At 44.4% G+C, this 26,705-nt stretch overlaps 1 protein-coding gene across 6 annotated transcripts in view; it reads right to left on the bottom strand.

The window, feature by feature from the left end:
• The window catches only part of ZFYVE26 (zinc finger FYVE-type containing 26), an 88,313-nt gene that overhangs the window by 57,807 nt on the left and 3,801 nt on the right, over nucleotides 1-26,705 (bottom strand). For all 6 annotated transcript variants that reach the window (XM_061611061.1, XM_061611064.1, XM_061611065.1 and 3 more), the window contains exons 3-12: nucleotides 26,043-26,121; nucleotides 25,056-25,145; nucleotides 21,012-21,546; nucleotides 20,711-20,841; nucleotides 19,659-19,823; nucleotides 19,447-19,535; nucleotides 17,612-17,772; nucleotides 9,243-9,455; nucleotides 6,168-6,824; nucleotides 4,661-4,750 (exon numbers count right to left, since the gene is read on the bottom strand). In XM_061611061.1, the coding sequence (XP_061467045.1) occupies nucleotides 4,661-4,750; nucleotides 6,168-6,824; nucleotides 9,243-9,455; nucleotides 17,612-17,772; nucleotides 19,447-19,535; nucleotides 19,659-19,823; nucleotides 20,711-20,841; nucleotides 21,012-21,546; nucleotides 25,056-25,145; nucleotides 26,043-26,121 (2,210 nt within the window). The remainder of the gene's footprint in view (nucleotides 1-4,660; nucleotides 4,751-6,167; nucleotides 6,825-9,242; nucleotides 9,456-17,611; nucleotides 17,773-19,446; nucleotides 19,536-19,658; nucleotides 19,824-20,710; nucleotides 20,842-21,011; nucleotides 21,547-25,055; nucleotides 25,146-26,042; nucleotides 26,122-26,705) is intronic.

The following is a 26,705-nucleotide window of genomic DNA, read 5'->3' as shown; positions in this document are numbered from 1 at the left end:
CCGCATTTTGCACTAGTTGTAGCTTCCGAACTGTCTTCAAAGGTAGCCCTACGTAAAGCGCATTACAGTAGTCCAAATGTGAGGTTACCAGAGCATGTACCACTGATGTAAGGTCCTCTTTACTCAAATAGGGACGTAGCTGGGCTACCAACCGAAGTTGGTAAAACGCATTCCTAACCACCAAGGCTACTTGAGCCTCAAGTGAGAGGGAAGAGTCTAAAAAGACTCCCAGACTACGAACCCGGTCCTTTAGGGGGAGTGTAACCCCGTCCAGGACAGGGTATATATCCACCATCTGATCAGAGAACCCGTCCACCAACAGCATCTCAGTCTTGTCTGGATTGAGCTTCAGTTTGTTAACTCTCATCCAGTCCATTGTCGAGGCCAGGCAACGGTTCAGCAAATCGACAGCCTCACCTGAAGAAGATGAAAAGGAGAAGTAGAGCTGCGTGTCATCAGCATACTGATGACAACGCACTCCAAAACTCCTGATGACCTCTCCCAACGGCTTCATGTAGATATTAAAAAGCAGGGGGGACAAAACTGACCCCTGCGGGACCCCATATTGGAGAGCCCGCGGTGTCAAGCAATGTTCCCCCAAGCACTACCTTCTGGAGACGACCCGCCAAGTAGGAGCGGAACCACTGCCAAGCAGTACCTCCAACTCCCAACTCCGCGAGCCTCTCCAGAAGGATACCATGGTCGATGGTATCAAAAGCCGCTGAGAGATCAAGGAGAATCAACAGAGTTACACTCCCTCTGTCTCTTTCCCGACATAGGTCATCGTACAGGGCGACCAAGGCTGTCTCAGTGCCAAAACCGGGCCTAAAACCCGATTGAAATGGATCTAGATAATCGGTTTCATCCAATAGCGCCTGGAGCTGGCCAGCAACCACCCGTTCCAAGACCTTGCCCAGGAATGGAACATTCGCCACTGGCCTGTAGCTGTTAAAATTGTCTGGGTCCAAGGAAGGCTTTTTCAGGAGTGGTCTCACCACTGCCTCTTTCAGACAGCCCGGGACCACTCCCTCTCGTAAAGAGGCATTTATCACTTCCTTGGCCCAGCTACCTGTTCCATTCCTACTAGTTTTTATCAGCCAGGAGGGGCAAGGATCCAGTACCGAAGTGGTTGCACGTACCTGTCCCAGCACCTTGTCCACGTCCTCGAGTTGAACCAACTGAAGCTCATCCAACAAAACAGGACAAGACTGTGCTCCGGACATCTCACTAGGATCTACTGCTATAACTTGAGAATCTAGGTCCCAGCGGATACATGAGATCTTATTCTGGAAGTGATCGGCAAACTGATTACAGCGGGCCTCCGATGATTCCACCGTGTCCGGAGGGTTTGAATGGAGAAGCCCCCGGACAACTCGAAAGAGCTCCGCTGGGCGGCAAAGAGATGATTTAATAGTGGCAGCAAAATGATGTTTTTTAGCTGCCTTCACTGCTCCTACATAGAGCTTAGTCGAAGCACTAACCAGCGCATAATTGTATCCGTCGGGAGTTCGTCTCCATTTCCGCTCAAGCCTCCTCCTATCTTGCTTCATCGCTCTCAGCTCCGGAGTATACCATGGAGCTGTATGAGCTCTACACAGGAGAGGGCGTGCAGGAGTGATCGTGTTTACAGCCCGGGTCATCTCCGTATTCCACAGATCAGCCAGGGCTTCAGCAGCAGCGCCAGTCCTATCAGCCGGAAAATCCCCCAGAGCCCTTTGAAAACCTTCAGGATCCATTAGTCTCCGGGGGCGGACCATTTTAATAAGTCCCCCACCCTTGCAGAGGGAAGAGGTTACTGAAAGTCTAAACTTCAGCAAGCAGTGGTCTGTCCATGACAAAGGGAGTGTTGTAAAACTCCCCACATCCAGATCACTTTCCCCATGCTCAGTAGCAAAAACAAGGTCTAGAGTGTGCCCCGATACATGTGTTGGACCACTAACATATTGAGACAGCCCCATGGCTGTCATGGAAGCCATGAAGTCCTGAGCCGCGCCAGACAAAGTGGTCTCGGCATGAATGTTGAAATCCCCCAGTACTATTAGTCTGGGGGACCTCAACAATATATCCGAGACCACTTCCGCCAGCTCAGTTAGGGAAGCCATTGGGCAGCAAGGTGGGCGGTACACCAAAAGGATTCCCAGCCTGTCCCTCTGGCCCAACACAAGGTGCAAACACTCCAGGCCAGTAACTGAATGAACATGGTGCTTGGTGAGTGAGATGGAACTCTTATAGACGACAGCAACCCCACCTCCCCGACCCTCAGATCTACCATGATGCTGAACCAAGTACCCCGGTGGGCAGAGCTGAGAGAGACCAACTCCTCCCTGCTCACCCACCCAGGTCTCGGTTATACATGCCAGATCGGCTGCCTCATCCACAATCAAATCGTGGACGAGGGAGGTTTTATTATATACCGATCTGGCATTTAATAACAGCAACTGGAGATCTGAGAGTTGGCTGATAGGACTACCAACGACCTTGCGGGTGTGGGAAGGACCGGAACAAGGCACAGCCACAACATGTCTGGACCGCGTTCCCCTTACCTGGCACGTCCTTCTCACAGCGCCATACCTTCCTTTGCCCGTCACTACGGCAATTGGGGCCCCCTCAAGTCTCCCCGCCTGATGGATAAAACTCTCTCCGAAGCACATAATACAACTAAAATATACAACAATTAAACGTATAAAAACAGCTATATATACAGCCATATATACAGCATATAAACTTTCTTTCTCCTGCAGGGCCTGGGTCTCCCAGGCCACCTCAGCCAGCCGGCTTATGTATCCCTCCAAAGAGGGACAGGTGGTAAGAATCAGTCCTGGCTGGCTGGGTACCTGGGGCCTGGTCCCGCCAGGCAGAAGTCCCTCAGGGAAGGGTGGTGGAGATGGTGGTCCCACAGTAGCAGCAGCAGCAGCAGCAGCAGCAGCACAGCAGCAGCACAGCAGCAGCACAGCAGCAGCACAGCAGCAGCAGCACAGCAGCAGCAGCGCAGCAGCAGCGCAGCAGCAGCAGCAGCGCAGCAGCAGCGCAGCAGCAGCGCAGCAGCAGCGCAGCAGCAGCGCAGCAGCAGCAGCAGCAGCAGCAGCAGCAGCAGCAGCAGCAGCAGCAGCAGCAGCAGCAGCAGCAGCAGCAGCAGCAGCAGCAGCAGCAGCAGCAGCAGCAGCAGCAGCAGCAGCAGCAGCAGCACAGCAGCAGCAGCACAGCAGCAGCAGCACAGCAGCAGCAGCAGCACAGCAGCAGCAGCAGCACAGCAGCAGCAGCAGCACAGCAGCAGCAGCAGCAGCAGCACAGCAGCAGCAGCACAGCAGCAGCACAGCAGCAGCACAGCAGCAGCAGCAGCAGCACAGCAGCAGCAGCAGCAGCGCAGCAGCAGCAGCAGCACAGCAGCAGCAGCACAGCAGCGCAGCAGCAGCACAGCAGCGCAGCAGCAGCACAGCAGCGCAGCAGCAGCAGCAGCAGCAGCAGCGCAGCAGCAGCAGCAGCAGCAGCAGCAGCAGCGCAGCAGCAGCAGCAGCAGCAGCGCAGCAGCAGCAGCAGCGCAGCAGCAGCGCAGCAGCAGCAGCAGCGCAGCAGCGCAGCAGCGCAGCAGCGCAGCAGCAGCAGCAGCGCAGCAGCAGCAGCAGCAGCAGCGCAGCAGCAGCGCAGCAGCAGCAGCAGCGCAGCAGCAGCAGCAGCACAGCAGCAGCAGCAGCACAGCAGCAGCAGCAGCACAGCAGCAGCAGCAGCAGCCTCTCCTTCCCTTGGGGCGATGCTTTCTTTCTCCTGCAGGGCCTGGGTCTCTGTTGTACTTTTATTGTTTTGATGTAAATCACTTAAAAGATCTTTATTATATTGAGCAGTATAAATAAATACATGGGTCACACTAATTTTACATGTACATCGATGGCAAGCAGGGAAAGGCCAAAGCCCAGTAGCAGAATGTCTACCTTGCATGCAGAAGGTCCCAGCTTCAATCCCTGGCATTCCCACGTGGGGCTAGGAGAGAATCCTGTCTGAAATTCTGAAGAGCTGCTGCCAGTCAGTGTAGGCAATACTGAGCCAGATGGACCAATGGTTTGATTCAGTATAAGGTAGCTTCCTATGTTCCTAAATACCCACATTATATCTTACCCACTGCTACTAAGCGAACTGCTCTGTTTATCTCTAGGAAGCAGCAAGCACCCCTCCCAAGCATGGCTAGAAGTAACTCAGCTGCAGTAAACACAAGTCTACAGGGGCTACTGAATATCCATCTACCTTGTAACAGAAGATGGTGACAGAAAGCAACTAGCCTTGACCAACATAACCGTCTGTCATCATCTAACACCACCACACTCATTCTATTGACTGGCAGTGCTGGAAAGGACTGGAGCGTTCTTCTTAGGGCAGCAGGGAGAAGATAAGCTTTTGCTTTCCCTAGGTCTTACTCCCATGAGATCCACACAGACTTGTTCTCTATATTCTTCATTTTATCTGCCTGTGGGCCCGAGCCCAAAGTGAGCCTTGGAAGCTACACAGCCTGTTTTCTTACAATGACAGTTAAAGATCACCGATTTAAGTTTCCAGTTACAGACCAGGATGAGTCACCGCCCTCTAAATCACCTCAGTCACAGACCTGAAGCTCTGAGACATAGAGGAGCAGAGTCGCAGACAGGGTTCCTACACATTTCCTTCATCTTACCTGGTTTTGGCCTTTGAGATCGAGTGCGCCTCTTCAAATTGGATCCTCTGGTTACATTTCCATGTGTTTTACTGGGAACACGTTGACTGCCTGGAAAAGCAGCATTCAGCTACTGAATTAGGGCTCTATTATTTATTTCATTCACAACTCACAACAAGGCATGTAGAAGGTACAAGTTGCCATCTTATAAATTCCCAGTTTAATGCACCAAATATAAAATAATTTAGGTGATGAGTTAAGTTCTAGTTGCAACATCTAGATTATTGTGCAAACTGACACTTTTACATCTGGATGGGCATCCTGAGTTTTGAAGAATGCAGGAAATTTCTAAAGAGACTTGACTAGTAGGGATTCATGGCAAATAAGTTAAAGACGACATAGGGAAAAGGAGACAGGGAAAGACTAGAGTGGGCTTACTGGCAACAGAGGGCAGCAGCAATGACAGAGGAGTGCCTTTTGTCAGTAGGCTGCCTAAAATTAGGCACAGGTACTGCAAATATTGATGCAACGCTGGGCTACATTTGGAAGCTCCATTCTGGTTAATACTGCACACGGCTTCCCCCTTTATAGCACCAGCAGAGATCCCATCATACGATGCAGCCAAGTCAGAGCAGTGGAAGTTCATCAGGATTTAAGCTTGGACCAAAGACTCTATCCTTAGAGCCACTGGTGCCTCTGCCTCTCTTCAGAGATTGTCTTCCGACTTGCTTCTCCCTCACACATGCTGCTTGAAGAACTGATCTGACATGAAGCATCACAACCTACTCCCCCCCCCAACTACTTGTGGGACCACATTCAATAGACTTATGTGACTAACTGGTGCCATCAGTGCAGGACTTTGGGGCAGAAGTCCAGGGCCCCACTCAGTAAAATGAGTAGGAGGTCCTTCAAATGAGCTGGCTTACCACATTTGAAATTAAGTGAAGCAATATGCATTCCCATTTGGAAAAAAAAGGGGGGGGGGAGAGAAGACCATTAAGTCCAGACTCTAAAATTCCATAACTGCACCACAGGTGATGAGGCAGGTGAGCTGCCTATCAAAATGCAGCTGTTCCATGGCACAAAGGAATTTGAGCACCATTAAGTCTCGAGCACCCTTACACAGCTCAAAGACTCCACTGTACTCAACTGCATGCCTCCCCCCCCCAAAAAAAAGCCTTATCTTGGCATTTCTGATTGTCTGCTAGATATATGTTGCTAGAAGACATTGTTGTAGAGCAGACTCCCCCAACATGGAGCTCTCTAGATGTTGTTAGACTACAGCTCCCATAATCTCCAACTACTGGCCATGCTCACTGGAGCTGGAGGCCAAAACATCCAGAGGGCATTAGGTTGGGGATGACAGTTGCAGAACATCCCATCACACACTTTACTGAAAACTAGAATTCCTCCTGACTAGTTATGAGACATAGAGCATCTCTGGCTCCTTCATTGTATGAAGACTCTTGATGCTGGCTTGGCAGTTTCAAAGAGCTACTGAAGTAGTAAACCCCTTGGAAACCCTTACCTGCGTTTCTGTTGCTAAGCACTATTTTGTGCCGCCATTGAGCTTCAGAGAGGTACTTGGAGAGCAACTGCACACGGCAACTAAAACTATCTCTATTTACAGATAAACTCAAGCAGTCCAGCAGTGTCAGCTCCTCCTGAGGTACATGCCTCGAGTCCCATGGGGAGGAGTCCTCAATTTCTTTCAGATGGTCCAGGAGCATTTTGAGAACCATCTCCATTGCTACATCATCCACTAAAAATCCACTGATGTCACTGATAAAATGCTTCAAATCCAGATAGCTCCATCTGAAGGAATCACACTTGTTGCTATTTGATTCCATATCAAGCAGCTTTTGGATGCCGACAGGCTCATGAGATGTACTGGCAGTGTCTCTCTCAGACCTCCTTCCGGGCCCTTCAGAGTTCTGTGGACTTGCTGAGGTGGAAGAGCCTTGGCTAGGACAACGCTCAAGTCTCCTTACACCACAGTTCTTTTTCTCGAAACCAGCCTCTTCTGTGTTGTCCTCCTCTTGGGGATCATCGCTGCAAAGGTCGCTGTAGGAGACAAAGAGCAAGGAGAAGATGTTCTCCAGAAGTTCCAGGCGTAGAGGAACAGGGACAGTCTTTAAAAACTGCTGGCACTTGGCAAGATATTGCACAAAGAGACCTGCATAATCTGTATTTGTGAAAACAAAATATTAAAAACAGATTTACTATTTCCCTTCCCCTCATTCCTCTCCTCGTTTAAGGACCAAATGCTAAAAATAATAACTAAAGAACTATTGGATCCATGTGCTTCGAACTCTCTAGCTCTCTTCTTCCCTTCTCTTCCACCTCCAGCACTTCCTTCTGCCCTTTCTTCCTTCTCCCCCATCACATTTGATGAGTTGACTATCTTATTACTTACCCCAAACTCCTAAACATGCCCCCTTGTAACCCCTTTGGGATAGGGACCTATCATACCTGTTCTTTGTAAACCACCATACATATAGATGGCACTGAATAATATAAAGAATGTACTTGGCAGGCATGCCAATAGGAAGTGGCATGGTGTCCCTATTGCTTCCAGACAATCCCTTCATTGCCAAAACTTATCTTGTTTCAAAGAAATCATATGGCCCAGGGACCCTGATAAAAGGGAAGGTGGGGGAGGAGCTACAAAGCCCTCTAAGACTGGCCATGGGAAAATGAGAACTTCCAATGATAATCAGAAAAGAAAAAGACTGCTGTTGTAGTCCAAGGTGACTGACAACTTGCAGCTTATTCTCTAGAACTCGACAGACAACTGAACAGCCCTCCTTGCTGTGCCATGGGAGCAGGGGGAGGGAGGAGCCGACCTGAGGTAATATGTGGAGAGGCTCAGCCCCGAACAATGATCTTCTAGTTCTTCTACTATTCTAGAATATTCATGAACAGTGGATTTTCAACACAGTTGAGATCCCTTTTGGAATTTAATACAGATCCCATTAACAGCCCACCTTCACCTTTTGAAAAGAACTGGCTTATGATCCAACTGTCCAATCCTATGCATATTTACTCAGAAGCAAATCCCAACCAGTTCAGTAGGGTTTGCTCCCAAGTACATGTGCGTGGCCTATATGCTAATTAAATAAATAATTATTTCTATTCTAATCAGTTCACAGATCACACCAAGACAAAACAAATATATATATCTTTAAATACCATATAAAATATGTAATACATACAACAAAATTGTTTATTGTTTACCAAAAATACCCCTAAGAACAGGGGGAAAAGCTTCTAACTTTAATATTTGCCCACTAAATAAGCAGATATATAAATGTGCCTGAAAATTAGGCAACATTCATCATATCCTGGCTGCCTTAAGTGCCCCCAGATAAAAAACACTTCTGGGGCTTTTGACATGGGCACAGAATGAAGAGGTCTAACACTTGGTTTGACATTCTACATCACTTAGGCACCATCAGTCATTCCCAAACAGAAAATACCATGTTAGACAATTGATCCATCTAACTAAGTATTGTTGACACTGACTGGCAGCAGCAGATGCTGGGGATTGAATTTAGGACCTTCTGCATGCAAGGCAGATGTTCTACCACAGAGCTATAGCCCTGTCCCTGGTGCACTAGCCCATATCATCCAGATTATAAAAGGAGGGAGCAGAATTAGACCAGGAGGAGTAGGACAAGGGTGCTTGTGAGAAGGAGCGTACAGAGACATGTCTAACCTGATATATAAAAATAACCAAATGCTATCCTCAACAGTGAGCACACATTAAATAATTCCATTCACAGCTTATGATGAAAACAGATCAGGAAAATATGTTATCCTTATGTAACAATTGTTGTGCACTGTTGTGTACTTATTTAAAAAGGACATATTTGCACACACAGATAGCATGAAGGCTGAATTGTCACCATAAGGTCTCCACAAATCAGCAAATGGGTATGCCCAAACCTTCTGCATATGATTTGCAACTGCCAATGTAAACTGGTCTTGAACTTGAAAAGGATTCTCTCAAGGATCTTTTTGGATTTAAAAAAGCTAAAAAAGGAAATAGGCATGTAATATTTCTCTATACATTCTGGTCACCCTGTTCCAGTTTCTGTTCTTACAATGTCTACTTTTGGAAGTACTGAATGGATTTAGGGGAGGGAGAGAGAGGTATAAAAAAAACATGTGACATCTGGCCTCAATAAAGACTTACACCTTGGTGGGCCACTTAAACCTCTGTAGCAATGTGCTGCTACTTTGGAGCACTTTACATCTCTGGAAACCTCTCAGTAAAGTTTCATGTCCTGAGGACTCCTTCTCCACCTTCATCCATAAGTCCTTACTTGGCTGTCCCCTCCTTCCATACATCCCCCCTAAAAAATCAGGACAAGTGGAGTACTCCCTGCCAAAGAAATAATGGGGCACAGCATCCAATCTGACCAAGGAATGTGGGGCAATGATGGCAAGACTGCTTGCAATATCTCTTGTTGCACTAGCATCGCTTACAGTTCTAAATAAACCTATTCAGCTATGTCTTGGACTGCAGAAAGAAGTAGATACATATTGAATTAAAAACACTGAGTACACCCAGATACAATGTATACACAAGGTACCAGACCTGTGCAAAGAGGCTGATATGCAGGTTTGCACTGGCCAGGCAGCTCATCGGGTACATCACTGACAAAACGGTCTGCACAGTCCTTGCAATGCGAACCCTTGTGTGCATTGACACAGAGTGCATATATGGCATATTTCATGGCACAAAATGCCCGGAAAAGAACAAGATTGCGTTGCTGACTCAGACAGCTGGAAGCTGGCACCATTGCTGAACCTAAAAAAGAATGTGGAAAACAGAAAGGTAAGTTCAGTCAGCTGTAGGGAAGCCATTAAAAATTACAATCATTTTCCAGATCCTGGAATCACTGCCACCAGTCAATTCCAAACAAAGATACAGAGGTTGCAAACCAATACATTTGTTAGGACTAATGAATAGCATTAATCCCTATGAAAACAATAGCAGGATTGATTATTATGGAATACTCAATTACAGATTCCTGCTATCAGTGATTCAGCTGACCCAAAATTTGTCTCTTATGCTTCATCTGCACCTGGAGCTGTACTTGACAGCTGGGCAGTAACTAAGGGCCAAACTGATTGCAACATTAAGTCACATGATTAGTTCTGGCATGCATTTTCTTTAAGCATAAGGAGCCAGCATCCACGGAGATGGGAGTGAACCAGACTGGAGCTCTAGTGCAAGGGAGAGGGGCTTCAGCCTTACCACAGTCACAGCCCCAATTGGATTTGTCCCTCCCTGTGCCTGCATTTCACAATGACAGGAAAGCTCCTACTTGTACCAATGGGATTCCCTGCCTCCGCACTTGAAAACAGATGTGCACACACTTGCCACTTCTGTCTGGAAGAGCTGAAGGCTCCTTATTCCCATGCCACAGTCCCCATCTGCCTCACCCTAACATATATTGGCTATTAATATTTTTTTTTTAAAAAAAAATCATGCACATCAGAACCGGCCACATGACCAATATCCCATCTAATTTGGTTGCAAGCATATGAAGTCAAATCTGTCCTCAGCCACAAGCTTACCATGTAACCCTATGCATGTTTACTTAGAATGAAAGTCCCACTCCCTAATACACGAGCTTAGGTTCGCTAATACAATAGTAAACTGTGATGTTCCTGCTTATAGTGTAAATATGGTAAGTGAGATCTGTGCTAGAGCGGAGTGGGAAACCATATAAAGGCCAGTCCGGACTGGTGGTGTCCCTGGTGGTGCCTAGTGAAAGGCAGTAGCCACAAGCATGTGGGAACCTGACAGGGAGAACCAGGGGAGGACGTCACATGTGGTGGCTGTAGCGGTGGGATACTAACAATAGAGAGTCCCTAAAAGTGGTGTGGCTAAAAGAAATAACAAATAAAGATTACTTGTGAGAGTGACTGGCAAAGAGTGTGTGGCAAAGTGCGAGTGAACCCCTAAAAACATGGCTGAATATATAAAGATGAAAAGAGAGGAGCTGGTAGAGAAGTGCATAACATTTGATTTACCTCACGAGGGTAAAGGGGTAGATGAATTGCGAGTAGCATTGATAGCATTCGCATCTGTTCAACAAAAACAACCTGTCAGAGAAGAGAACCCAGAAGGGTACTCAAGCAATCCCGCTTATATAGAGTATTTGAGAGAGAAGTTAAAGTTGGAAACTGAGAGATTGAGGATGGAAGGTGCAGAGAAGGAAAAGCAGCGGGAGTTGGAAATTGAGAGAATGAGACTGGATACTGAAAGGATGAGAATGGGGTTTGAAGAGAGGGAGAAGCAATGAGCATTGGATGCTGAGATACAGGTGGAAAAGTTAAAATTTGAAAGAGAAGTTTCATTCTGATGAAACAAGAAAGGACAGAAATGAAACCAAAATAAAGGTTACACCAAAAGATTTTGTGGTGTTTGAACCTGGACAAGACCCACAGATTTACCTCAACACCTTCAAAAAGGCAGCTCAGATGTGGGGGCTACCGGAGGATGAATATATGCAATATTTATCAAATCTGATCAAAGGGGAATTGGCAGAGGTATACCAATATTTCCCCTCAGACAGGCCTGTCACATATGCCAAGTTTAAAGAGGCAGTGTACAAAAGATTCAGACTGGGACCTGACTACTTTAGGAAGTTATTTTGAAACTGTCAGATCCAAGCAGGGAGGTCTTTTGTTGAACTGGGAGCAAAATTGATGGACATATTTGGAAAGTGGATGGGAAGTGCCAAAGCTCAGTCAGTGGAAAAGGTGAAAAGCCTCATGATACTGGATCAATTATACCATCAGTTACCACCAGAAATAAGGCTCCTTGTCAAAGACCGTTCCCCTCCATCTGTTCAAGAGGCCGCAGAGTTGGCAGATCACTTTGCCTCCAATAGAACTGGCTGGGTGGGGAAAACATCAAGAGAGTTTAAACCCAGACCATATAATGGTGGCAGAAAGGATGTGGTACCACAGCGAGTGAGTCCTCCAATGAAGTCTGAAGGGCACAGGACACCCCAGAGTGGATCTGTGTACCCTAAAATGGAGGAGAAATTATGTTATAAATGTGGTAGACCGGGGCACCTACGTTTTCAATGTGAGGTTGCCAACTCCATTGGTAATCCTGCTCAGGGAAGGGCAGTGAAAACAGAACCAAGGGAGTTAGAAACGAAGAAGGTTCAGTTCTGCCAGATAAACTGGACAAATGTAAAAGACTTTGATTCGAGTCTGAGGGAAGAAGTGAGTGTGCAAGGGGCAAATTATTGGTCATTGCTTGATACTGGTGCCGCTCAGACGTTACTGAGGCCAGATTTGATAAAATCTGAGGAAATATTATCTCAGGAAACGGTGACAATCCAAGGAGTGAGGGGTGAACCAGAAAGCATACCCATGGCCCTGATAAAATTAAAGTGGAGAGGAAAGGAGGAAATATGTAAAGTAGGTATTAATGCCCAACAACAAGAACCAGTGATACTGGGAAGAGATGTTATGGGGGCGCAAGGAAAAATATATGTGGTGACCAGACAACAACTTGGCAAAGCAACAGAAACCATGTTAACAGAGGCAGAAGAAAACAGGGTGGAACCTGTTATCGAGCCTAAGGTTGCCATAGCAACCCCTGGCACGCCTGCTAAAAGAGACAAACTGTATCGAATGGTCTCTAGTGAAGAGGCAGAGCAGTTCAGGGAAGAGCTGGATAAGGATGCAAGTTTGAAGCAAAGTTACTGGTATGATAGAACAGCCAGAGAATGTGTATGATGTGGGAGATATTGTTATGGCATTCATACCCAGGAAACACGATAAATTACAGGCCAACTGGGAGGGACCATATACCATAAGGGAAAAGCTTGACACAGTGACGTATGTGATAACCACAGACCAATTAAAAAAGCATAAAGTGGTTCATGTAAATATGTTGAAACCTTATCACACCAGGGATGCAAAGGTGTTGCAAGTTACCTTATTCCCTGAGGGAAGTGGGCCTGAACTTCCAGATTTGGTACAGGAAAGCAAAGCAAAAGGAGGGGTAGATCAATTGGAATGGTCGGAGGAGGTGAAGGAAGAAGTCAAGAAAGAGATTCTAAGAGTTTTAAAAAATTATGGGGATCTCTTCAGCAATAAACCTGGCCGAACCAGTATAGCCAGACATTCAATTGATACTGGAAATCATGCCCCTATCAGATCTGTTCCATACCGTGTGAATGGGAAAGTTTTGAATGAAATTAGAAAGGAGGTTGAAGACATGTTGGAACTAGCAGTGATCAGGGAATCCATCAGTCCCTGGGCCTCAAGTATTGTACTGGTTCCAAAAAAAGATGGAACCACAAGGTTTTGTATTGATTATCGTTTAATCAATAAAATTACTGTCCCAGATGCATATCCTATGCCTAGGGTGGACGCAATGTTAGAGCTATTGGGAGCAGCAACCATTATCTCTACCATAGATCTGTGTAAAGGATTTTGGCAGATGGAATTAGACGAGCAATCCAGAGCCAAAACTGCCTTCAGTACACCAGATGGGTTATATGAGTTTGTGACTTTACCCATGGGACTAAGGAACTCACCAAGTTCTTTTCAGAGACTAATTAATACTGTGTTGCGAGGCATGTCAGATTTCGCAGTGGCCTATATAGATGATGTGGCCATTTTCAGCAAGTCGGTGCCTGAGCATGTCCAACACCTGACAGCAGTATTAGAGGCATTTAAGAAAGCAGGGCTAACAATAAAAGCCAAGAAATGCCAGTTTGGGTTGAATGAAGTGATCTAGTTAGGACATAAGGTGGGGAGTGGGAAAATAACCCCCTTATGGAGCAAAGTTGAGGCAATACAATCGTGACCCATCCCCTTAACTAAGAAACAAGTTAGGGCATTTTTAGGTGTGGCTGGTATTTACCGTAAATTTGTAAAAGATTTTGGGGAAATCACAAACCCCTTGCATGAGCTAACAAGGAAAAAGTGTGCTGAGCGTGTGGTGTGGACGGATGAATGTCAAAAGGCTTTTGACCTTCTGAAGCAAGCCTTGTGCCAAGGGCCTGTATTAATAGCACCAGATTACGAGCAACCATTCATCGTGGCTACGGATGCGTGAGACCTAGCACTGGGAGTCGTCTTGCTACAAGAGAGAGGAGGCACCAGACATCCAGTGGCGTATCTTAGTCACAAGCTGACATCAAGGGAGAAGAATTATTCGTCGGTCCAAAAGGAGTGCCCAGCGGTCATGTGGGGACTGAGCAAGTTGCGCCCATACGTGTGGGGACGAAGATTTACAGTGACGACGGATCATCGAGTATTGTTATGGTTACAGACTATGAAAAATCATAACACTATGCTGCAGAGGTGGTCCTGGGCTCTACAAGATTACCAGGTGGACTTCAAGTTCATAAAAGGCAAGGACAATGTATTGGCTGATGGACTTTCAAGGCAGGTGGCCAGGACTGCAGTGACATGACCCAAACGTGGGTGCAAAAAAAAGACATTTTCCCCAAAGAGACTTGTTTTTTATTGTTAACGCATCGTATGAATCCTAGAGCAGGAATAATACTTTGCTGTTATTTTAAGGGGGGGGGATGTGATGTTCCTGCTTATAGTGTAAATATGGTAAGTGCTGTTTATATAGAAGACATATGGTAAGTGGAGTGAAAGAGGAGGGGGGAGTACATGAGCAGTAGAATGCTGGACGATTGGCTGAGCGTTTGAATGGCTGGGAGTATAAATGGAAGAATGACAGTTGAATCTGGGTGGATGTTAGTAGGGTGGAGAAGGTGTTTGGTGGATGGATGTTAGTAGGGTGGAGAAGAAGGTGTTTGGTGGTGGATGTTGGGAGTGTGGAGAAAGAGGGGTTTGAGGGTGGAGGTCAGGAGTGTGGAGAAAGAGGGAGTTGGAGTTCTGATTAATAATAAGTCAAGTACAAAACAGGAATAGATGAAACCGTACGCTTGTGAAACATTCTAAAACTAATCTTGTTATTTCTGATATTTAATAAATACTTATTTGGTTTACCAAAGGCCTGATCCTTGGCTGGGGGATATACAGACCAGAAGGGAGGGCAAGGTAATTACCAAGGCTGAACAGAAGCAGTATCTAATGGTGGCAGGGGTGAAGGGAGAAATAGTAACAAGTCAAGTATCCAGAGCAACCCAGAGTTGTATGCTTTATATATAAAGATACAAGGGGGTTGGGAACAGCATAAGCACGCAGTCACAAAAGTAACCAGCTAAAGAGAGACTCAGGCAAAGTCTCTGGGAGTATTGGTTATAGGACGTGACTGGTGGTGTTGCCTAGCAGTGGGATCTAGTGAGATCTGTGCTAGAGTGGAGTGAGAAACCATATAAAGGACAGTCCGGACTGGTGGTGTCCCTGGTGGTGCCTAGTGAAAGGCAGTAGCCACAAGCAGGTGGGAACCTGACAGGGAGAACCAGGGGACGGCGTCACAGAAACCACCTAGCACCCACATGAGTGTTGTAAGCTTTATGCACATAATGGGCTGGCTTGCATACACAGCTGCAATAATGTGGTAATGCTAAACAATGTTTTAGTGCAAGGATGGATAACCTGTGGCCCTCGAGACGTTGCTTCACTACAACGCCCATCAGCCCTGACCACTAGCCATGCTAACTGGGGCTGATGGGAGTTGAAGTCCAACAACATCTGGAGGGCCAGAGACCAGCCACCCCGGTTTAGTGCTATTCACAAGAGCTAGCATGAGTCTGAGTTGCTCATGTGTCTTCCTCCCCCCACGCCACCCACTTTCTTCTGTGCAGCCAGAAGGACTTTGCTAATATTTACTATAATATTTAATATTTCAAAGAATTCTGGCTCAGCATTATGTAGGACCCAGAGACTGGTCTTTAAAACAAACTCTATTCAATTTTTAAACAGGCCAACATCAAACCATGGGTTATAAAGCTTGCATGTTTAACTAACCAGAGTTTCTTTTAAACTACAATCTCCGGTTCATATGCCATATAAGCCAGGATTCTTGGAAACTCAAAGTAAATGCTAGCCAAGCCCTTCTCCTGGCTGCACAGAAGGAAAGGGGAGGGGGAGGGCATGAGCCCGAGGCCTTGCTCGGGTTTGCTATAGCTCATACACATAGTGCTAAACCATAGTTTACCAATGCATGAAAACCAGATTACTGTATGTGAAGAACTTTCAGCTTTTAGAAATCTACTGTATAAATACTGTAATGCTAATATTTGTAATCTCTTAACTATTTGCTATTCTTGGTTCATTTCAACTTCCACACTGAACACCTTCACCATACATCTACACAAAGAGTGTTCCATGCATCGTACCAATTATATTTTCCCCTTTTTGTTACCAATGCAATAGGGAACCAACAGCACATTTCAAGATATGTAAACCTTCATTCCAAACACAATAGGACAAGTTCTCAGACTATGTAGATATCCAGAATATAAGACTGCCCTCTAAATATATCATTCCGAATAGTCTCAATGTCATTTATTTAAAAATATCAAGGAGGTGTACAGTAAAATAATTAAACCATACAACTTTAAAATCATAAAATTACAGAATCATCAAATACTGAGCAGACGACCATTCTCTAAAAATGCTTGGCAAAACAAATATGTTTTCAGCAGGCAACGGAATATCAGGATTGTCAGTGCCTGTCTGATTTCAATGGGAACAGTGTTCCAAATACTAGTGTCACTGCTCTAAAAGCTCTGGTTCAAGTAGAAACTAAATGAATGTGAGATATCTCTGGGGCAGTCAGGAGCAGAGCTTGGAAAAGTTACTTTTTTGAACTACAGCTCCCATCAGCCCCAGCCAGCATGGCCACTGGCTGGGGCTGATGGGAGTTGTAGTTCAAAAAAGTAACTTTTCCAAACTACTTCAGATGATCACAGTGATATGGCTGGTGCATAAGGGACAAGGTGGACGTTCAGGTAACTTGGTCCCAGGCAGCTTATGTACTAATACCTTGAACCTAGTTCAGTAATGTACCATTCACACTTTGGGGAGGCAATCTTATACATGCTGACCTAAGAATACATTCCATTAAATTCAACAAGGCTTAATTCTGTGGAAGGACAATAGCTCAGTAATAGGGCACTCCTTTGCATAGTCTTTCCCTGGTATCTCCAGGAATGGCTGGGAATGTCCACAGTCTGAAATCTAGAAAAACACTGCCAGTCAAGGTAGACAGTATGGAGCTGGATGGGCTAATGGTCTGGCCTGGTCTAAGGCAGCTTCCTACGTTCCCTGAGTAGACATGCTTAGGACTGTAATAACGATGCTGCAGTACCTACTACCACCATTACATAAAAAGTAAAAAATGCAACTTTACAAAATTACCTGGAAGAAGGTGAGAATATTATGCATTTTTGAAATGCAGTTTATTTAGTTAGTTAGTTTGTATCCTGCCCTTCCTCCCAGCAGGAGCCCAGGGCAGCAAACAAAGCACTAAAACACTTTAAACATCATAAAAACAGATCTTAAAATACATTAAAACAAAACAGCATTAAAAACATTTTTAAAAAACAACCTTAAAAAGGGTTAAAAACATTATTAAAAAACATATTAAACAATTCTGACACAGATGCAGACTGGGATAGGTCTCAACTTAAAAGGCTTGTTGAAAAAGAAAGTGTTCAAAAGGCACCGAAAAGATAGCAGAGATGGCGCCTGCCTAACATTCAAAGGGAGGGAATTCCACAGGGTAGGTGCCGCCACACTAAAGGTCCGTTTCCTATATTGTGCAGAATGAACCTCCTGATAAGATGGTATCTGCAGGAGGCCCTCACCTGCAGAGTGCAGTGATCGACTGGGCATATGAGGAAAGTTAGGAGAGAGGTGGAGATTGCCACCACCTATGTCCTTCACCATGACAAACAACAATATATCCAACAGAAATATTTCAAGTAACAATCAAGTAAATGAACAGACAGGTTAGATGGACACTTGGCCAATATCCACATTGCTTACACAATGTACCTTGAGCTTCTGAGTCCCTGGCTGGAATTGTCTGAAGAAGCTCAATGACAGCATCTTCATTCAGGGTGACAATGTCGGTAAGATGGTGGAGAAGGTATAGGGACGTGTGACACTCCAAACTGTGCAAGTGCTGCAGAACAACTTTCTCTGGGATAATATTACTACAAGAGATAGGAAATCTAGTTTGGGTGTATATATGTATGAGATACATTTTGAAGAACTATACAAAGAACTTATAGAATGCATTCAGAGTCATCAGTGATAAGAACCCCTTCTATTACAGGGGTGGGGAGCCTGTGGCCCTCCAGATGTTGTACTACAACTCTCATCATCCCAGATCTTTGGCCATGTTGGCTGGGGCTGATGGAGTCCAACAAAATCTGCAGGGCCATCGATTCCCCACCCGTTCTATGGAAATATTCTCTCTCTTTATCCCAGCCTTCCTCCAAGAACCCACAGAAGTATATGCAATGTATGAACAAAGGACTTAAAAGGTCCAACGAAAGATTTACACCAAGAAAAAAAATCCTATTCACTATAAATATCAAGTGTGAAAATGGAAATGGACTGCCTGCAAGTCGATCCCAACTTATGTCTACCCTATGATAGGGTTTTCATGGTAAGCGGTATTCAGAGGGGGTTTACCATTGCCTCCCTCTGAGGCTAGTCCTCCCCAGCTAGCTAGGGCCTGCTCAGCTTGCCACAGCTGCACAAGACGGCCCCTTCCTTGTCCACAACTGCCAGCTGGGGGGCAAATGGGCTCCTTGGGACTATGCAGCTTGCCCACGGCTGCACAGGTGGCAGGGCACGTAACCCCTGAGCCACTCACTGTGGGGGTGATCTTTTAGCTGGCCCTTTACACCCAGGAGACACGAGTGGGGATTTGAACTCACAGACTCCGGACTCCCAGCCGGGTTTGGTATTTAATTGTATAATGCATTATGCAAATCTGCTTACTCGGATAACATTTTTTTTCATTGCAAAGGCAATGATAGTTGAATGGACGTGGTGGGAGACATCAGAAAGACAGCTGAAAATTGCAAGGGGGAGCTATGCAGATCAACCAACACCCCTATTGTTCCCTCCACCCAACTCCACATACAGTATGTTCATCTATTTTCCCCACTTATTCACAGAAAACAGCAGCCCTTCCCAGACTGTTATTTCTTCCTCTCTCCCAGCCCCCTCCCACCGCTTACAAACTACTCTAGCCAGAGGCTGAATATGCACTGAACCAGAATGTTCTAACAGGGGTCATTGCGGAAGGGTAGTCTGAGGTCTATCACCATTCTTCTTTCTGAATTCTGGAAAGACATATATTAAAAAATAAGAAACAGAAGAAACAAATAGGATGCAGCTGTTAAGAGCTTAAATAAGCAGGTTCCTCTCTTTTGTGTACAGGGTACAAGGTAAGAGGGGAAGAGAAATCTTGTGGGCTTTTGTGCTGGCTTGGATGTAAATGAGTCCACCAGGTTTAGCCAAGGTTAGTGGAAGACAGTAAGTTATCAAGGGGAAATGTTGCTTAAGATTCAGATGCTAAAAGCTGCTGACTAACTATGGCCAATCTTTATTTCCAACTCTTAGCAGTTAAAGCAGGGTGACTCTGTACATGTCAGTTTATTATGCTCTGTTTTTCCTCTTCAAATTATAGCTCTACTGACTACCACAATGAGAGATGTTAACTTATTAAACAAACTGCTACATCTTTGAATAAAATGAAGACAATTGCATTGATGCATAGATGCATCATTAAGTTTCAGCACATGTAATTATCCAATGGGGGAGAAAGGCTTTTGCCAGATTAATAAACCCAAGCATTTCCACACTTGTGTTACCTATTCTGTTGAATGCACCATTCAAGAACCTCCACTTGGGCACACAGGCCATCACAGAAGTCTTTTAATACTGAGTCACTGCAGACACCCTGTTAAAAAGAAAAGGAGTGGGGAAGAGTCAGGTCTGCATCCAATTCCTCTAAGAAATTGACTGGACTCAAAACAGAAAAAACATTGTGCTTTCCCCACAGGCTTGATGAGGCCCAACTTACCTGAGATTTGTGAAGGGTCCAGAGCAGCGTTTTTCCGGATTCTAAACTGCGACACTGAGTCCATCCTAGCAATATCAGGAGGCGACTTAGGTGGCTGAATTCTTGCCTTAGTAAACTATTGAGACTGGAGAAGTCTTCCCTTTTCAATAAAGTTAATGCTGTCATCTAGAGAAAAGAACCACTTGCTTATTTTAAAACTGTGGAATGCCCAAGTGGGAAGGAAAGTTACTAGTAAAAATGATCCATGCAATGTTAAAGCTGTCAAAATGAAGCAGTTCCCAGAGATTTTTCATGTTCCGTTTCTCTTGCCTGGAAAATACAGGCAGGAAACATACCATCATCATCTCTCTTCTACTTCTCTATGGCCCCTTCAGTATTCTGTACAGAAGCAAAACCTGTTAGCCTAACGATGATTCAAAGCATTAAATGGCATAGAGCAATTCAGAGGGGTCACAGCTCTGAAGAAGACGACATGCTTTGCATGCATCAAGGTCCCGTGTCCAGTCTCTGACACCTTCAATTTAAAGATCTTGGGTAGACAGAGCCTTCTCTGAGATCTCAGGGGGTATTGGTAATCAGAGTGAACAGTACTACGTCAAAGTGGACTTTCACCCTAACTCAATAGAAGCAGATTCTCATAGCTGAATTAAATGGTTCAACTCACTTAAATCCCAGTCACTTTTATATACTATTTACACTCTTGTTTCAAACCTTTTCAAAGGTACCATTTCAAAATATACCCAGAACTTTACCCTTAGTAATCTGCATTTGCAGCCCCTTTATTCAGGTGGGTCCATTTATTTTTGAAGGCACGTTTATATAAGAGAAATAACTGTTATACCACAAATCTGAATAATCTAGATAAAGAACACAAAGAGCTCCAGTTTGCAGTTCGATGTCCTACCCATTAAGCTGCTAATATTGCAGTAGCTTGCCAAAGATTTCAATGTTAACAGCAGGAGCATTCTTAAAGCTTTTTTCTTAGCTCTAAAACACTGGCATCAACATTATTACTTGACTCTTCTTACACAAATGTCTCACAAGTGATTTACCAGAATTTGTTCCAAAAAGTGCTTGTTGCTGCTAAGATAGTAGAAATAGGTAGCTTTCCATGACTGAGCTTGTTCATGATCCAAAAACAGTGCCATCACAGCCCGCTCTGCATCCAGCTGTTCAGATGTACCTAAAAACATCCGTAATTTGGGTTAATTTCACATATAGTTAAGACACAGAATTGCACCAGGATGGGCAGGTTCTCTGTATGTTATAGCTACGATCACCCATTATCTCCTGATTAACACAAACCAACAGTGATGATTAAACAGCAAAGAGAACATGCAAACTTAAACAAACCTTTGCCAGGTGACTTCAGCCCCAGCAGCTTCTCTCTCATCTTCTCCAGGAATACGCTGCTGAACAGACTGAGCAAGGCACGGCTGTCTTTCCTCAGCAGACAGCTGAGCAACCTCTCTTCCTTCAGCGGGCTCTGTTCAGCCCAGCAGGCATCCAGAAGTTCTCGGCAGAGAAGCCGCAGCTCTCCAGACTGAGTCTTCACTTCCAACATGGTAAGGGCACTATAAATTTCACCTACAGCCTCCCTCCAATCATAGTCTGGCAACTCTGGATTGAGCTGGAGACACTTCAAACGTTTTAAGGAGTCCCAGAGAAAGTCAACAAAGATGTGCTGTGGAGAGCCGCTGTGTGTGAGGGAAGAGCTCTTTTCAGCAGGATCTCTATGGAAAAACTCCAGGAGGGTTTGCAGCTTCCGAGGAGCCTGCAACAGCATTTTTCGGAGAGCAGACAGCACCTCCACACTGAACGTCTGCGTGGCTCCATCCCTTTGCTTCCTGTTTGACCCGTGCCTGCTTTCAAAAGCTTCATATATTTCCTGAGAAAGGAAATACATGGAAGGTTGTTTCTCTCCAGAAATACATTTGAGAAACTTAAGAGGTGAGCAGACAAATAAAATATAGTGTAGCTGCCAACAGCTTTGTCCCAGGTCACACCGGAGGCCTAAAGAGTCCCAGGCTATGGTCTGAAGGCACATGAGGCCAGCTCCCTCCTGAAGCTAAGCAGGGTCAGGTCTGGTCAGTGCCTGGATGGGAAACCGCCTGGGAACCATATGTAAACTGCCTTGGGTTTCTATCATGAAAAGAAAGGTGGGGTATAAATGTAATAAATAAATAAATAAATAAATAGAGCCGCCCACATAGTCTAGTGTCTGCAGCTGGCTGTAGGAATAATTGTTTCTGGCACATGTTACAGCCAAGTGGACAATCCCCATTCCGGCTCTATCTGCGTGCTGCAGCTACCACCTGCTTGCTCTCTCTCACCATACCGAGTAAACGGATTCTTCATGGAGCACCAGAGAGGAAAAATGATGTTGTTTATTATTATATATTATTTGATTTATATGTTGTTGCACCCCTCCGATTTCCTTCTTACTCTCTGGTGTTCCAAGAAGAATCAGTGCCAGAGAGTGAATGAGTTGACAGTGGTGGTGTACAAAGAAGACTGAAATTAACAAGGCAGGGGTGGGTGTCTGGCCACACTGAGGATCCTCTTAATCCTGTTGTGCAAACCGTTGTCCATGGTCTACTCAAAGAAAAATAATTACAGGTACTAGATTAGTGCTTACTTTTATCAGTACTCTTATCTATTTTAAAAAAACTCATTAGGAGGCTCTGACATTGACAGTAATGATAGGGCCAACAAGTGATGGGATGATGATGTTGAAAAACTGGAGGGCCACAGATTCCTAGTCCCTGCACTAGAGTAACTCCATTTCTCCCTCTACAATTCCTCCTAATAAAGATGAAACCCCAGGTTACTACACCCTAGAATGAATTCTCTTTGACTAGAGATACTCTATCCCACTTATAACACCCAAGTTAGGTTTTCTTTATTTTTAGCAGGCAACAAGGGAGAGGGCCTTCTCAGTGATGGCCCCCAAATTATGGAATGATCTGATTGACGAGGTGCGCCTGGCGCCAACACTGTTATCTTTTCGATGCCAGGTCAAGACTTTCCTCTTCTCCCCGGCATTTTAGCATGTGTTTTATATTGTTTTAAATTTTTAAATTGTGTTTTAAATTGTTTTTTAAAAAGATGTATTTTAAATTGTATTTGTTTTTAGTTACTGTAAACCGCCCAGAGAGCTTCGGCTATGGGGCGATATACAAGTATAATAAATAAATAAATATAGTTTCTTTGCAAAAACATTACAAGTGACTGCTTACCAAGGAAAAGGCAGATGTAAGCATCAACCATTTCCTTATCAAAATATATTGCTAGCCCCTTTCGTAAATTTATTCTGTACACAAAAAGCAGGCCAGAGAACACTTTAAAATCAAAATAGTATTTTTAGCTTTCCATCATGTAGTGAAGGTTTTAAAAAAGCCGAAAGGGAGGCTAGCAACATTTTTAAGGGGGAACTAAACCAGCTGTATCCTATTCAGGAAGGCTCATTATTTTCTCTTCTTCTTTCAATCCTATATAAAGGGTTTTCACCATTGTCACTATATAGCTGGTTATAGATATCTGAGACACCTCCATTTCTGAATTAATTTTTGTTAATATCATCATGCATGACCTTAGAGCTCCTTCTTGCACCACAAACATTCATGCTCTTTAAGAGAACTTTTTAAACAAGTAATATAATAATGGGTTGTACTCAACTTAGAGCTAAGTAATTTTGTCAGTGCAAGGATTTCTGCTTAACAAAACTTCACTCCCCCCCCCACGTCCCCCCTACATCTGTTCTATGGTTTCCCCAAACCCTCTGGAGCAGATTTGGAGAGGGTGCGGGGATGAAGAGACGGAGGAGTCCTACTGTGCTCATGGTAATCCTTGCACTGATGGGACGGGTTAGTTGAATACCGCCCCGTATCAATAAGAAACTGATGATCTCCTGAAACAATCAGAACACTTAACCAGTGCTCCTAAATAAATTAAATCAGCTGAACCATTTTGTTTTTGATCTCAGCTTGGCAATATCTGATCCAGAACTGAAACCAAAGTAATTACTGAAAAATTTGAGAAGCCTAACAGTTCAGCACTAAGACTTGGAACCCTTTCTATTCTGGCTGAGCACTCTTTTGGGCTGGGAGAAGACAGGGCTATGCGGATACTGTGAGCAATACTTTGTTGTGGACCTTAAAATGGAATGACTTCTCAGGAATGGAAGTGAGCCTTACAATTTTACTACACAAAAGGCAAGCAAATCTTCCCAACCACCATAGGCCACCCCTCCTCTTTATGTGTTATATTGTAAGGTTCAGAATCTAACTCCTAAGCCATAATACCAGGTAAACAAAACTAACTATCAACTTCCACAAAGGAGTTCAACAAAACAGTAACATAGGAAGATGACTTATAATAGGAGTGGGGAACCATGTTGGCTCCACCAGCCAGATCCTTTTCAGGATCTGCCTCACAGGCCAAACTTGACAGGTGGGCAGGGTCTCCCACCAGTCAATCACATCACATCATTATGACATTACATGATTGACAGGTAGGTAGCACCACCCACTGATCAAAATCACTTGTGCTTCCTTTAAGTCTGAGATCAGGGACTTAACAGGAAAAGTGAAGGGAGACTGGGAATTAAAAGGGAAACTCAGGGAGACTTGGAAAAGGCTTTAAGACAGCCCCCACACTCCTGTTTAAGCAAATGGGAGCACAGCAGCTGTCTTAAAGCCTTTTCAAAAACCTCTTTGAAGTAGCTCTCACGCTCAAGCTGTGTCAAAAAGGGCTTTTGCAAAGGGCTTTAATCTTCACTCAGATGATAAACAGGATTTAATCCTGCTGCCTTGGCTGCATGATCAATGTTCCCTGCTGAGGAATTAAACCATGTCTTCCCACCCATCAGCAGACATCACTTGTGATATCAGCTGATGAGCACGTACACATGGTTTGGGGAAAATGGCTTTATGGGCCATATCAGACCTCCTTGGGAGGCCATGATTGGCTCAGAGGCTGGAGGTTTCTTTTTTAAACTACAACTCCCATGAGTCCAGTCCCTGGGGCTGATGGGAGTTGTAGTTTACAAAAGTAACTTTTCCAAGCTCTGGATTCACGTGGTGGTGATGAAATGCCTTGTGCTACCATTTTACTACAGTAAATTTGTTATCACTAGTTAATATGCATTTGCCATTTATGAAGGAGTCGGAGTCGGAATCGAAGTCGGTACATTTCTACTGACTCCGACTCCACAGCCCTGCTTCAGACATGAGCTTCACACAGAAAAGAGCAAAATTCCATGTAGCACCTGCTGAAATTAGCACTCAGTTTCAACACCAATGGCTCTACCAATCAATGTGTTGACTTCTATGTTCAGACGCTTCTGTACTAGAAGCAGAATAGTTGTGACAAGTTCACCCGCAAGAATAACCACACCTTTAGGACTGCAAGTGAGACATCCTTTTCCAGTTCTTCCAAGAGAAGCAAGAATTCTGTTTCTCTCTGTAGAGCTTCTGGAACTGTTTTCTGGGAGGGAGAAAAAGAAGAAGTGGGAAAGATGCATTTTAGAATAGGTATGCAAATAAAATATATTGGATGAGCTCTTACTGGCTGGCAGTTTTAGATGTTTTGAAGCTTTTAGGGAGCTGGAGAGAGTGCAACTTATTTCCCAGTCTACTTTGATTCCTCCTGCTGAAATGGACTAATTGCAAAGAAACATGCACTCAACTGACAACTGGTATTTACAGGTACTTATAAACCCACAAATGTGGTTCAATTGTTTTTAAAGATTATAGCAACAATCCAAGGGAGTCATTTATGTGAACCTTGCACACAGCTGAAGGGTAGTGGTGTTTGAGGGGGCAAGGAGGATGCCAATGTCAGGTTTAAATATTTATTTATTTAATATATTTATATCCTGCCCTTCCTCCTGACAGGAACCCAAATAATATTTTGCCTCACTGGCTCAATAGGACTACCAACGTTCTTCCTGGATCAACTCCTATGACTATACCAGCTGCCTAGTACATAGAAATGAACCAGTAGAAGATTTTCTTACAACTTTATCTCCATGACACGATCTGGATCTGTGTAATTTCTGCATGTTAGTTGGCTTTTAAATGCAGAAGAGCAGGGACATTAAAAAGCGAATAAAACTTTCGCTGCGGGTTGGCAAGAATTCAAGAGAAAGCTCATTCTGCTATTTGAATAGAGGCAGCTATTTTGCATTGTGGCTTTGCACTAACAGAGCAATTGAAGATGAGCATAATATTACAGTCTTGACCAAATTCTGCTTAAATGGGCCTGGGCCTTTTTTGTAATTATAACAGCAGCAGCAATTCTCAAACTTCATCAGGCGCTACAAAACTCCTCTGCTTGAGACAAAAGTATTGTCCTATCTGGAACTGAACAGATTTTCTTTACCTGTTCCCACGCTAGCCACTTCTGAAATACAAGGAGCCAAAACCAAGCCAGTTTTTGAGGACTGTGGTTTGATCCACACCTATAAAGGTAACACACATCACAGAAATAAACATTTTGCATTTTAAATTCATTTATCTAGAAGTCCCAATAATCTCAGAAGAAATTATTCTTCCTTCTGCTTTGAATTCCAGGAGTAGCTCATAATTCCCAAAAGCAATGGCGCTCAAAACTCCACAACAAGCTGAATCCAAACACACACACTTCTCTTATTCCCTCCATATGCTCCGGCTACATCGAACATGGGGATTGGGAACCTTATTTTCAGCTCGAGGGCTGAATTTCCTCTTCTACAACCTTCCAGGGACTGCATGTCAGGGATAGACTAGGCAACAGATATTGTATTTATTCATTCATTAAATTTGTATCCATCCCTTCCTTATTTATTTATATTTATTTATTTATTATTTCGATTTATATACCACCCTTAGCAAAAGTAGCTCTCAGGGCGGTGAACAAACAAAGTAAAATACAATATATCATAATAAAAACCACAAAAACATATACAAACAAACAACAAAAACACAATAAAAACGAAATACAGCACAAATTAAAGAAAATACAGATTAAAAGATTAGAAAGGTTAAGAAGATTAAAAGATTAAAA

Source organism: Rhineura floridana, chromosome 2, assembly GCF_030035675.1.
Source record: "Rhineura floridana isolate rRhiFlo1 chromosome 2, rRhiFlo1.hap2, whole genome shotgun sequence".
Lineage (NCBI taxonomy): Eukaryota > Metazoa > Chordata > Lepidosauria > Squamata > Rhineuridae > Rhineura > Rhineura floridana.
This window is presented reverse-complemented; position numbering and strand designations above follow the sequence as displayed.